The 13,659-nt window shown below is 40.7% G+C and overlaps 1 protein-coding gene across 15 annotated transcripts in view; it reads left to right on the top strand.

The window, feature by feature from the left end:
* RAD52 (RAD52 homolog, DNA repair protein) overlaps window positions 1–13,336 on the top strand; it is a 76,110-nt gene extending 62,774 nt beyond the window's left edge. For 14 of the 15 annotated variants that reach the window (XM_061206038.1, XM_061206039.1, XM_061206033.1 and 11 more), the window contains 5 exons: window positions 9,510–9,733; window positions 9,873–10,018; window positions 11,421–11,492; window positions 11,843–12,058; window positions 12,512–13,336. In XM_061206038.1, the coding sequence (XP_061062021.1) occupies window positions 9,510–9,733; window positions 9,873–10,018; window positions 11,421–11,492; window positions 11,843–12,058; window positions 12,512–12,573 (720 nt within the window). In that variant the 3' untranslated portion in view covers window positions 12,574–13,336. The remainder of the gene's footprint in view (window positions 1–9,509; window positions 9,734–9,872; window positions 10,019–11,420; window positions 11,493–11,842; window positions 12,059–12,511) is intronic. The other variant, XM_061206041.1, reaches the window with a different exon arrangement.
* Window positions 13,337–13,659: the final 323 nt, after the last annotated feature.

The following is a 13,659-nucleotide window of genomic DNA, read 5'->3' as shown; positions in this document are numbered from 1 at the left end:
TTTTTCCCATTCCATAGCTTGCCTTTTAAGTTTGATATAGCTCCATTTGTATGTTTTTGCTTTTTTTGTTGCCTGTATTTTGGTGTCATATCCAAGAAATCATTACCAAATTCAATGTCATGAAGTTTTTCCCCTGTGTTTTCTTCTTTGAGTTTTATAGTTTTGGGTCTTATATTTAGGTATTTAATCTATCTTGAATTTATTTTTGTATATGATGTAAGATACAGGTCTAACTTCATTCTTTTGCGTGTGGACATTCAGTTTTTCCAACATCATTTGTTGAAGAGACTCCTTTCCCCATTGTGTAGTCTTGGCACACTTGCTGAAGATCATTTGGTCATACATGAGGATTTATCTCTGGGCTTTCTGTATTATTACATTGACCTACGTGCCTGTCTTTATGGCAGTATCATACTGTTTTGATTATTGAAGCTTTGTAATATGTTTGGAAATCAGGAGGTCCTCCAATTTTGTTCTTTTTTTTTTTTTTCAAAATTATTTTTGCTATTTGAGGTCCCTTGAGATTCTTTATAAATTTTAAGATGAATTTTTTTATTTATGCAAAAAATGCCATTGGAATTTTGATAGGGATTACACTGAATCTGTAGATCACTTTGGTAGTATGCATATCTTTACAATATTAAGTCTTCCAGTTCATGAACATGGGAAGTCTTTCCATCTATTTGTGCCTTCTTTAATTTCTTTCAGCAATGTTTCATAGTTTTCAGTGTACAAGTCTTTCACCTTGGTTAGGTTTATTCCTAAGTATTTTATTCCTTTTGATGCTATTGTAAATGGAATTGTTGTCTTAATTTTTTGATTGTTCATTATTAGTGTATAGAGACACAGCTGTTATTTATGTGGATTTTGTATCCTGAAACTTTGCTGAATTTGTTTATTAATTCTAACAGTTTTTTTTTTGTTGAGTCTTTAGGGTTTTCTACATAGAAGATCAAGTAATCTGCAACCAGAGATAATTTTACTTCTTCCTTTCCAATTTGGATTCCTTTTATTTCTTTTCCTTGCCTAATTGCTCTGGCTAGGACTTCCAATATGTTGAGAAGTAGTGAGAGTGGGCATCCTTGCCTTGTTCCTGATCTTCCAGGAAAAGCTTTCAGTCTTCACCATTGAGTATGATGTTAACTGTAGGCTTTTAATATATGGCCTTTATTATGTTGAGGTTGTTTCCTTCTGTTCCTAATTTGTTGAATGTTTTTATCATGAAAAAATATTGAATCTTGTCAGACATTTTTTTTTTTTTTTGCATCAATTTAGACGAACAGGTGGTTTTGTTCATGGATCACATTGATTGATTTGTGGATGTCGAACCATCTTTGCATTTCAGGAATAAATCTCACTTCGTCATGGTGTATAATACTTTTAATGTGCTGTTAAATTTGGTGAGCCGGTATTTCATTGAGGATTTTTGCGTCAATATTCATCAGGGATATTGGTCTATAGTTTTCTTGTAGTGTCTTTTTTTCCACCCTCCTCTTACAGTGTTTTTGTCTGGCTTTGGTATCAGGATAATGCTGGCCTCATAGAATGAACTTGGAAGTGTTCCCTCCTCTTCAGTTTTTTGGAAGGGTTTGACGGTTGGTGTTAATTCTTTAAATGGTTGGTAGAATTTTCCAGTGAAGCCACTTAGTCCTGGGCTTTTGTTGTTGTTGTTGTTAGGTTTTTGTTTACTAATACACTCTTCTACTAGTTACTGGTCTATTTCTGTTTCTTCATGATTCAGTCTTGGTAGGTTGTGTGTTTTAGGAATGTATCCATTTCTTCTCGGCTATCTGATTTGTTGGTGTACAATTGTTCATAGTATTCTCATAATCTTTTTTATTTCAGTGGCAAGTGTCTCTTCTTTCACTTCTGATTTTAGTTATTGAGTCTTCTTTTTTTCTTAATCTAGCTAAGGGATTGTCAATTTTGTTGATCTTTTCAAAAAACAAACTCAGTTTTTTTGATTTTTTTTTCTATTGTTTTTCTGTTCTCTGTTTCATGTATCTCTGCCCTAAGCTTTATTTCCTATCTTCTCCTAGCTTGTGTCAGCTAGAAACTTCCCTGTTAGTACTGCTTTTGCTGCATACTGTAAGTTTTGGTATGCTGTGTTTTCATTTTCATTTGTCTCAAGATATTTTCTAATTTCCCTTGTGATTTATTTGACCCATTGGTTGTCTTAAGAAAGTACTAATTTCCACATTTGTGAATTTTCCATTTTTCCTTCTGCAGTTGATTTCCAGTTTCATTCCATTGTGATCAGCAAAGATTTTTTTGGGTATAATTTCTGTCTTCTTCAATTTAAGACTTGTTTTGTAGCCTAACATGTGGTCTCTCCTGGAGAATGTTCCATTTGTACTTGAGGAGAATGTATATTCGGCTGTTGTTGGGTGGAATATTCTCTATATGTCTTAGGTCCATATGGTCTGTAGTGTTCAAATCTTCTGTTTCCTTGACCTTCTTGTTTGGTTCTGTCCATTACTGAAAGCAGGGTATTGAAGTCTTCTACTATTATTGTCTTGCTGTGTATCTCTTCTTTCAATTCTGTCAAAGTTTGCTTTATATATTTAGGAGCTCTGATGTTTGGTATATAAGTATTTATAATTGTTATAGCTTCACAGTTAATTGACCCTTTTATTATTATAGAATGTCCTCTTTTGTCTCTTGTAACAGTTTTTGACTTAAAGTCTATTTTTTCTTATATTAGTATAGCCTCCCCTGCTCCCTTTTGGTTACCATTTACATGGAATATCTTTTTCCATCCTTTCACCTTCAGCCTGTGTATGTCTTTAGATCTGAAGTGAGTCTAATGTAGGAAGTATGTAGTTGTATCTTGTTTTTTGAATCCATCCAGCCAATCTGTGGCTTTTGGTTGGGGAGTTTGATCCATTTACATTTATTATTGATAGGGAAGGGCTTAGTATTGTCATTTTGTTAATCGTTTTCTGTATGTCCTGTAGCTTAGCTTTTTTTTTTTGTCCCTTCTTTCCTCTCTTACTGCTGTCCTCTGTGTTGTGTTGACTTTTTGGTAGTAACATGATTTGATTCCCTTCTTGTTTACTTTTGTGTATATCCTATAGATATTTTCTTCGTGGTTACCATCACAATTATATAAAACATTTTAAAGTTATAACATTCTATTTTAAACTGATAACTTGAATTGCATACAAAAACTCTAGTCCCTTACAACCCCACTTTATGTTATCGATGTTACAGATTACATCTTCATATTATTGTATGTCCACTAACATAGATTTATAGTTATAAAAGTTTTAATGGTTTTTACATTTAATATCTGTACTCATTATATAATTTTAATGGTTTTTTTCATTTAAATTCCGTGTACCAAAATTATAGTGATACAGGTTACTGTTTTTGTCCACGTATTTACCTTTACTGGAAAACTTTTTATTTTCATGTTGCTGCGCGGCATCCTTTTGTTTCAGTTCGAAGGACTCCCTTTAGCATTTGTTGTAGAGCAAGTCTAGTGGTATTGAACTCTCTCTGCTTTTGTTTATTTGAAAAAAATCTTAGTTTCTCCATTTTTGAAGGATACTTTTGCTGGATACACTATTCTTGGCTAAGTTTTTTCTTTCAGGACTTTGAATATATCATCCCACTCCATTTTGGCCTGTAAGAGTTCTGCTGAGAAATCTGATAATCTTAGGCAGGCACTCCAGTATGTGATGATTTGCTTTTCTCTTGCTGTCTTCAAGATTTCTCTGTCTTTGACTTTTATTTAAAAATTGAGATATAATTGACATACAACATTACAGGCATACCTTGTTTTATAGTGCTTCATTTCATTGCACTTCACAGATAATTGCATTTTTTACAAATTGAAGGTTTGTGGCAACTGCATTGTCAGGTGATGGTTGGCATTTTTTAGCAATAAATTATTTTTTGATTAAGGTATGTACATTGCTTTGTTTTGACATAATGCTGTTGTGCATTTAACATACTAGAGTATAGTGTAAACACAACTGTTATATGCACTAAGAAACCAAAAAAATTGTGTGACTCGCTTTATTTCTATATTTGCTTTATTGTGGAGGTCTGGAACCAAACCTGCAATATCTTCGAGGTATGCCTGTATATTAGTTTCAGTTGTACAACATAATGATTCAGTATTTTTATATATTGCAAGATGATCACCACAATAAGTCTAGTTAACATCCATCACCACACATAGGTGAAGGTTTTTTTCTTATGATGAGAACTGTTAAGATCTATTCTTTTAGCAACATTCAAATATACAGTGCAGTGTTATTGACTATAGTCACTATGCCGTACATTACATCCCCAGAGCTTATTTATTTTATAACAGGACGTTTGTACCTTTTGACACCCTTCACCCATTTTGTCCACCCCCCACCCCTGGCAACCACCAGTCTGTTCTCTTTATCTATGAGCTCAGTTTTTGTTTGTTTGTTTAGATTCCACATATAAGTGAGATCATATGGTATTTATTTTTCTGTCTGAATTATTTCACTTAGCAAATTGTCCTCAAGATCCATCCATGTTGTTGCAAGTGGCAAGATTTTCTTCTTTATGCCTGAATAATGTTCCGTTGTAGATATATATACTACATTCTTTATCAGTGGACATTTAGGTTGCTTCAATGTCTTGGCTGTTATAAATAATGCTGCAGTGAAAATGGGGGAGCATATCTTTCTGGGTTACTGTTTTTCTTTTCTTTGGATAAATACCCAGAAGTGACACTGCTGCATCATATGGTAGTTCTATTTTCAATTTATTCAGGAAACTGTTTTCCATAGTTTTTCTCATACAGTCCCACCAGCAGTGCACAAGGGTTCCCTTTTCTCCACATTCTCACCAACACTTGTTGTCTCTTGTCTTTTTGCTAATGGCCATTCTGACAGGTGTGAGGTGCTATCTTATTGTGGTTTTGATTTTCATTTCCCTGATGGTGAGTGATGTTGAGTATCTTTTTATGTACCTGTTGGGCATCTTTATGTCTTCTTTGAAAGAATATCTATTCAGATCTGCCCATTTTTTAATTGGATTGTTTTGTTTTGGTTTTGCTTTTGAGTTGTATGAGTTCTTTATATGTTTTAAATGTTAATGCTTTATCAGTTATATCATTTGCAAACTTTTTCTCCCATTCAGTAGGTTGCCTTTTCACTTTGTTAATGGTTTCCTTTGCTGTCAAAGCTTTTTAGTTTGATATAGTCCCACTTGTTTATTTTTGCTTTTGTTGTCTTCGCTTTTTGGTGTCAAATACAAAAAAATTACCATCAAGGCCAATGTCAAGGAGCTTACTGCCTGTGTTTTCTTCTAGGAGTTTTATGGTTTCAGGTCTTTAATCCAACGTTAATTTTTGTGTATGGTGTAAGTGGTCCATTTTAATTCTTTTGCATGTGACTGTCCAGTTCTTTTGTTTTTGTTTTAATAAATTTATGTATTTATTTACTTTTGGCTGCATTGGGTCTCCGTTGCTGCACACAGGCTTTGTCTAGTTGCGGCAAGCGGGGGCTACTCTTCGTTGAAGTGCGCAGGCTTCTCATTGCGGTGGCTTCTCTTGTTGCGGAGCAGGGCCTCTAGGCACATGGGCTTCAGTAGTTGTGGCACGAGGGCTCAGTAGTTGTGGCCCGCAGGCTCTAGAGCGCAGGCTCAGTAGTTGTGGCGCATGGGCTTAGTTGCTCTGCGGCAGGTGGGATCTTCCTGGACCAGGGCTCGAACCCGTGTCCCCTGCATTGGCAGGTGGATTCTTAACCACTGCGCCACCAGGGAAGTCCCTACTCTCCAGTTTCTTACAGTTTTGTTGAATAGACTGTCATTTCCCCATTGTATATTTTTGGCTCCTTTGTCATAAATTAATTGACCGTGTATGCGTGGGTTTATTTCTGGGCTCTCTATTCTGTTCCATTGATCTATGTCTGTTTTTGTGCCGATACCATTCTGTTAATTACTAGAGCTTTGTAAGGTAGTTTGAAATCAGGAGGTGTGATGCCTCCAGCTTTGTTCTTCTTTCTCGGGATTGCTTTGGTTATTCAGGGTCTTTTGTGGTTCCATACAAATTTTAGGATTGTTTGTTCTATTTGTGTGAAAAAGGCCTTTGGAATTTTGATATGGATTGCACTGAATTTGTAGATTGCTTCGGGTATGGACATTTTTATAATATTGATTCTTGCAATTCATGAGTATGGAATATCTTTCCATTTATTTGTATCCACCTCTTTATCAGTGTCTTCTAGTTTTCTGAGTACAGGTCTTTCATCTCTTTGGTTAAATTTATTCCTAGGTGTTTTATTCTTTTTGATGCAATTGTAAGTAGGATTGTTTTCTTAATTTCTCTTTCTGATAGTTCATTGTTGTACCGTCTTTGACTTTTGACATTTTGATTATAATATGCCTTGTTCTCTTTGGGCTCATCCTAGATGTAGTTCTTCGAGCTTCTTGAATTTAGACATCTTTTCTTTCCTCAGATTTTGGAAGTTTTTCACCAGTAATCTCTCTTCTCCTAAGACTTTTAAAATATGTAGCATGATAGTGCCCTTATAAGTCCTTTAAGCTCTTATTTTTCTTCATTCTTCTTTTCGCTTCTCTGAATAGATGATTTCAAATGACCTGTCTTCAAGTTGGCTGATTCTTTCTTCTGCCTGATCACATCTGCTTGTAGAATGCCTCTAGTGAATTTTTCAGCTCCAGAATTTGCTTGCTTCTTTGTTGTCATTTCTCTTTGTTGATATGTCATTTTGTATATACATCATCATTTTCCTGATTTCATTGAGTTGTCTATCTGTGATCTCCTAGTTCACTGAGCAACCTTGAGTTATTTTAGTTTCTTTGTCAGGCAGCTTATAGCTCTTCATTTCTTCAGGGTCAGTTTTTTTAGTTTCATTTTGTTCCTTTGATTGGGCCATGTCTCCCTGTTTCTTTATATGTGATCTTTCGCTGAGATCTGGGCATTTGAAAAAACAACCACCTCTCCCAGCCTTTCTGTACTGGCTTTGTGCAGTGGAAGATCTGTGACAGTCAGCCCAGCTGGAGGTTCTAGGACCTCTCAAGTCTTTTACAGTCTCCTCCTCCTTCTGGCATCTGACTGCAGAACTGCAGCTCTTATGTGCTGTGGCGCTCACCTCTTGTTTTTAGTGACTTTCAAACTCTGCTCCTGATTCTGTCAGCATTTCGTCAGGTGAGACAGAAACCAGTGCCTTGGGCAGCCTCCAGACAAGCCCCCAGAACTTCAGATGCACAGTCCACTCTTTCGTTTCCATCCAGAGGGAAGAGCCCCAGCGTGGGAGGTTTCCTCTGCTTGTACTGCTCTATGCCAGACAGGGGCATGGCCATGGGCAGGCAGGCATGCAGAATGCCGTGAACTTTGCTCCCTCCTTTGCTGGAATCTTGTCTTGGTTTTATGTTGGCCTGAGTGCTGTAGCCTCTCACCTGGCCACTGGGGTTCTTATAGAGGTATCTGGTCTGTGTACTGCTGTCAGCTTGGTATCTCTGTGAGAGAGACTTGGAGCTTCTGGTCTGCTGTGTGCTGACGTCACTCTCCATTTCTTTGTCACTTTTTTCTTTTAATGAATTTTTTAAACGAAGTGCAACATGTATATAGAAAACTGCATACATCATAATGGCACAGCCTGATGAATTTTTAGAAGTGAACACAGCTATTTACATCCTAGACAGGGAAACAGAATATTATCAGCACTCCAGGACCCCATTTTGCCCCCTCCCATTCACTACCTTGATTTTATCTTTTCAAAAGTAACTACTGTTCTGACTTTTTTATTCCGACTTCTAGTCTCAGATTTATTCCTGTTTTTGAACTTTATATAATGGGATTGTACAGTTTATGCTTTATAAAAAGTGACTGAAGTATTAAAAAGTACATACAGACATGCAGACAATGCACACATCGTAAATGTTCAGCTTGATGAATTCTAAGACCAGCATCTGAGTCACGGTGGAGCATCCCCGTGTCCCAGAATGTCTCAATTGTGTGTCCCTTGCAGTTGCTGCCAACCCCTCCCCTTCTCATCATTACCGAGGAAAACCACTTTTGACGACATAGGTTAGTTTTGACTGTTCTGTACTTTTTGGGATCAAATAGTATGAACTGTTTTGTGTCTGGCTTTCATTCCACATGTGTGCGAGATTCATTCTTGTTGCACGTAGTAGCATTTTCACTGCGGTATCTTCTCTGTTGCATGAGTCTACCACAGTTGACTTTCCCACCCTGACTTGATAGACATTTGAGGTTTTCATAGCCTTTGGTTGTTTTGAAGACAGGGCTGCTGTTAGCGTTCCTGTGCACCTCTTGGTGCACATACTCACCCATTTACCTTGGGAACTACTGGGTCAGCTCAGAGGGCTGGGCATATGCCTAGTTTTAGTAGATTCTTCCAGTTTCCAGTATGGCTGTACAAACTCACACTCCCACCTGGCAGTGTATGAGTTCCAATTATTCTATACATTCAATAGCACTTAGCATCGTCAGTCTTTTAAAATTTTTTCAGTGCTCATTCTTTTTCCCCAATTTCTTTTATTGTGGTAAAACATACATAACACAATGTACCATCTTAGACATTGTAAGGGTACAGTTCAGGGGTACTAAATACATTCAGAATGTGGGATACTCATCACCACCATCCATCTCTGTAGCTCTTTTCTCTTCTAACTGAAACTCTAGACCCATTAAACATGATGCCAGCACCCCTCTCCACACAGCCCTGGGCACCATCTCCTTTGTCTCTTTGGTCTGGCTACTCTAAGGGCCTCATGTCAGTGGAGTCATCTCTTGTCTGTCCTTTTGTGACTGGCCTGTTTCACCGAGCAGAATGTCCTCAAGGTTCATCCATGTCGTAGCATAAACTCATTTCTCTTTTTTTTGTTTCTTTTTTTTTCGGCAGTGCCACGTGGCTTGCAGGATGACCTCAGTTCCCTGGCCAGGGATTGAATGAACCTGGTCACGGCAATGAAAGCCCCGAATCCTAACCACTAGGCCACCAGGGTTTAACTTATTTACTTCTCAATGTCAGTACGAAATTTCACAGTATAATTTTCATTTTCAGGTTATCTTTATCCAAAATGTAGTCATCTCAATCCCTCATATTCCTTTATTCTATCAGCATCATATTATTAATTGAGAGAGAAGTTCTCCCAACTGAAAAATCTCTGGGTTTCTGTAGTATGGTGATGTGTGATCATTTCCATTAAAAAAAAAAGTAGACAGCATCAGATCCGGTTGCCAAGAAAAGATTCAAATTAGATTTTACAGAGCATTTGCCCTAAATAAAAACTGAAGTATGATTCCTTCTTATCAAAACTTCATTAATACAGAATGGCATAGGTGGAAAATGAAATTGTTTTATCCCTCATATAATTAAAATGACTTGAACTTATGGATCCCTTGTCCCAGCTTCTTAGGACCTAGAAGGAATGATGGATAGAGGATTGTGAAATGCCATTTTTCAGGTATCTAGATCCTTGAGGAAGGGGAAGAGCAGTTGGAAGAAGTTTTCTCCCCTTTTTTCCCTCATTAGCTGCCTCTTGAAGTGGACTTAACTAAAGCAAAGAGACAAGACTTTGAACCATCTGTGGAACAAGCCAGATATAGCAGCTGCCGACAGAACCTGGCTCTGGGACCCCCCAAACCACAGGAGGTGACGTCCCCTTGCAGACCAAGCCACCACGTTGTGATGTCGGGGACGAGGACAGCAGCTCCGCGTGTGGGCCGCGTGCCCTCCCCGCCCCTGCTCCTTCCCAGGTGTCTCCCCCCGCCCGCCCACTCCTGCCTTCACTTCAGAGCCAGCACAGTGGCTGGCCCGTGTGCTCCCTGGGGAACTATGTGTTGCTGCTCACCAGTCAGCTCAGGAGCTCACCTCCCTGTTGCTCTCCTGATGCAGAAGCCCGACCTCTGCTGCCACGGAGAGCGATGCCACGTACCAGCGGAAGCTCCGGCAAAGACAGCTGCAGCAGCGGTTCCGGGAGCAGATGGGGAAGCAGCAGCAGGAACCCCCGTCCGGCCCCCCCGCCGAGAAGCAGGGCCCTGGTGAGGGGACGGAGCGCGGGCTCTGGGGGCGGCTCTGCTCCCCACCTCTGCAGCAGGTCGGGTCCGCGCACAGCACAGAGGCGGCCACGGGCTCAAACCGCCACGTCCTGCCTTGCGTTTCCCCGTGACTGAAGGAAGACACTGGTCTTTTGGGGGAAGGAGACGGGCCCTGACAGAACCTGGAACTAGATGTCTCAGGGGACAGCTTTTTTTGGCCTCAGTTACTTTGGCCACGTGTACATGAGAAAGCCTTTCTGGGCTTTTTTTTTTTTTTTAATAAATTAATTAATTAATTTATTTATTTAATTTTTGGCTGCGTTGGGTCTTTGTTGCTGCACGTGGGCTTTCTCTAGTTGTGGCGAGTGGGGGCTACTCTTCGTTGCAGTGTGCGGGCTCATTGCAGTGGCTTCTCTTGTTGTGGAGCATGGGCTCTAGGTGCGTGGGCTTCAGTAGTTGTGGCACGTGGGCTCAGTAGTTGTGGCTGGCGGGCTCTAGAGCGCAGGCTCAGTAGTTGTGGCGCACGGGCTTACCTGCTCCGTGGCATGTGGGATCTTCCCAGACCAGGGCTCAAACCCGTGTCCCCTCCAGTGGCAGGTGGGTTCTTAACCACTGCGCCACCAGGGAAGCCCCTGAGCTGTCTCTGAACATAAAGCAAAGTTGGGTTTGAAGAGAATGGGTTTTTGGCAATTCTTTATCCGTGAACTTTCATTTATTTCAGAGTCCAGGTTCAGTGGGAGTAGTAGATGCAGATTTTTTTTGGAGTCTTTCTCAGAGACTAGAAACAAAGAAAGACCAAGTGGATTTTTGCCCAGCTTCTCCCTAAAAATTACGAAGGAGGTTCAGAGGACCTGCTTCATGTTTAGTTCTTTATAATTCCCCTCAGCACTGGCAGGCTGAGGTTAATGTAGGGAAAAAAAAAACCCAAAAAACTTACTGTGCTGGGGATGTTCTTAATAAGAATTATTATTCTAGGTCTTTAGCTTCCAAACCATTGCGGAAGCTCTGGGGGTCAGAGGTGGAGGAGGAGTCATCTCCAGGACTTCCCCCACCCCGAATCACAGAGTCATCATCTTGGTTTTACATATTCATGTCTGTTTAAGATTTTGTTTGTTTGAACAAGGGTTATAGCTTCAAATAGTAAAAACTGGACAAGACGGCTTATAATAACTCTTCCGTTCTAAAGGAGAAACAAACTTTTCAGGTTTTTTTCGCAGTTTGATGAGAAGAAAGAATATAGTATCGTCAGTCCTATTTTATATAGATCTGTAGGTAGGACCAAGATGCAGGGTCCCGAGTTCTACTGCTGGCCGTGCCGACGAGTGTAACCCTAGGCGGCTTTGCACGCACTTCCAAGGCCGCCCCTGGCCCAGCTTGGTTACGTGGTTTTGTCCTTTCTCTGCAGCAGCGCTGCCACCGGTGCCACCTGCCAGAACTGCTGCTTCAGAGCCGCTCACCCAGACAGACGTGCTTCCAGGTCAGGAGGGCTAAAGGAATGAATCAGTAAATACCTAATCAGTAAATACCTATCAAGTGTCTGTAAGTTACTGTGCTGTATACTTTCCGTCCTCACAAATACATGTCAAAAGAGGCATAAATATCTTCATTTCCATTGGTTTTGTAGAAAGTGCTGACTGATAGCACGTAGGCAGCTCCTCTACTGTCCTGACCCGAGAGAGGCTTTGGTGTACTTTCACGGGTCGGGGAAAGAGAAATTCCCAACGCCATCATATAGAGCTCTCATGATACGGCATTTCTCACGACCTGTTATTTTTCCAGCACCTCGTTTGTTGATGCTGCATTTGATTGTGACCTCTGTCCTTGCAGACAGTCTTGAAATGTGGGACATGGCTCTAGATGCAGGGGACGGTGTGGTCAAGCCCTTGTCTAAACCAGAACCACCACAAGCCCCTGCCACCTCCGTCCTGAAGAACGAGATGGAGACCTGGAACAGGACCCCGCAGAGCCTTTGCCACCAGAATCCACAGGCAAAATGTGGACCCTGGCACCTTCAAACTTACCACCTTAACCAACACATAACAGGTAGCAAAGTGTTTTAGGAGCAGAAATGGAAGGGAGAACCTGGGTATAATCCTATGAATCTTAAAGAAAGAATGACATTCCATTTTAAGAAGTCGGAGGGGACTCATGCCAGAGCAGGAGCAGTGTAAGAAAATGCAGTGTAACTGGATTGAGAGTCTCAAGTCTTCCTTGGGGTCCCGACTTGAGGTGCAGCTCTTTCTAGCTGATAGTAGTGGGACATTGAAGCACGGCTGCATTAAGAGCTTTCCTGTTAAAAGCAGGCCTGTCATGATCTCTACTGCAGCTTGGTCCAGTGTTTGTTAATAGAGGGACCTGTCCCCCTCATAACAATTTTCATTCTTGGCCTTTAAAGTAGGACAGTTAACTAATACGATTCAAAAGTTATTAGCTGTCAGTTTATTCCTTATTTTTAAATCATGGCAGCTGTAATGTGAACAATTTTCTCTTCCATAGGAGACTGTGATTCATACAGGAAGAACCAGGACACGAAGAAAAGGAAATTGGATCCATCTTGACCAAGGCTCAGGTCACCTCACTGGATTCTGTCACAAAGGGACTTTCAAAAACTGCTTCTTGGTCATGAAATGACTCGTCATTCCTAGGGAAAGAGCTTTACCTCCGGGGATTTACCTTGCTTCATGCTCAACTTCGCCAGAGGCTTTCACTATTGGAACCTGACGCAGATCAAGCTGGGCAGGCAGGGAAGCCCTGCGGAGATTAAACAAACAGGGCTTCCCTGGTGGCGCAGCGGTTGAGAGTCTGCCTGCCAGTGCAGGGGACACGGGTTCGAGCCCTGGTCTGGGAGGATCCCACATGCCGCGGAGCAACTAAGCCCGTGCGCCACAGCTACTGAGCCTGCGCGTCTGGAGCCTGTGCTCCGCAACAAGAGAGGCCGCGATAGTGAGAGGCCTGCGCACCGCGATGAAGAGTGGCCCCCGCTCGCCGCAACTAGAGAAAGCCCTCGCACAGAAACGAAGACCCAACACAGCCATAAATAAATAAATAAATAAATTTAAACAAACACACACACACCTTTTCTTTGGCTCTTCACTATTTATTTATTCCTAAGCTTTTATGTTAATAAAGGTAGACATTCTAGGAATCACAGTGGCCACCTTCCCCACGCACCAACCTCGACAGCGGCCTGCAGTATCTCACTCTGTGTGACCTCTGACCCCTTTCGCTGCCACTCATCTACAACAATCTGTCATTTATAGGCTCATTGTGAAACTACCTCCATTTTTTCCTAATAAGGAAATATAATCTAAGACCAAAGAAAAGGCATTTTAAGAAAGCAAAATAAAATCCTACTTTGTAACAAAGTAACAGGCATACCTCTTTCTTTTTATTGCGCTTCGCAGATTTTTTTTTTTTTTTTTTAAACAAATTGAAGGTTTTTGGCAACCCTGTGTTGAGCATTTTCCCAACAGCGTTTTAAAGTATATATTGTTTTAGGGACTTCCCTGGTGGTCCAGTGGCTAAGACTCCACACTCGCAAGGCAGGGGTCCCGGGTTCGATCCATGGCCAGGGAACTAGATCCCGCATGCCACAACTAAGACCCGGTGCAGCCAAGTAAATAAATAAATATTCTTTAAAAATA

Source organism: Eubalaena glacialis, chromosome 11, assembly GCF_028564815.1.
Source record: "Eubalaena glacialis isolate mEubGla1 chromosome 11, mEubGla1.1.hap2.+ XY, whole genome shotgun sequence".
NCBI classification, from domain to species: Eukaryota; Metazoa; Chordata; class Mammalia; order Artiodactyla; family Balaenidae; genus Eubalaena; species Eubalaena glacialis.
Note: the sequence above shows the minus strand (reverse complement) of the source record. Positions and strands in the feature narration are given on the sequence as shown.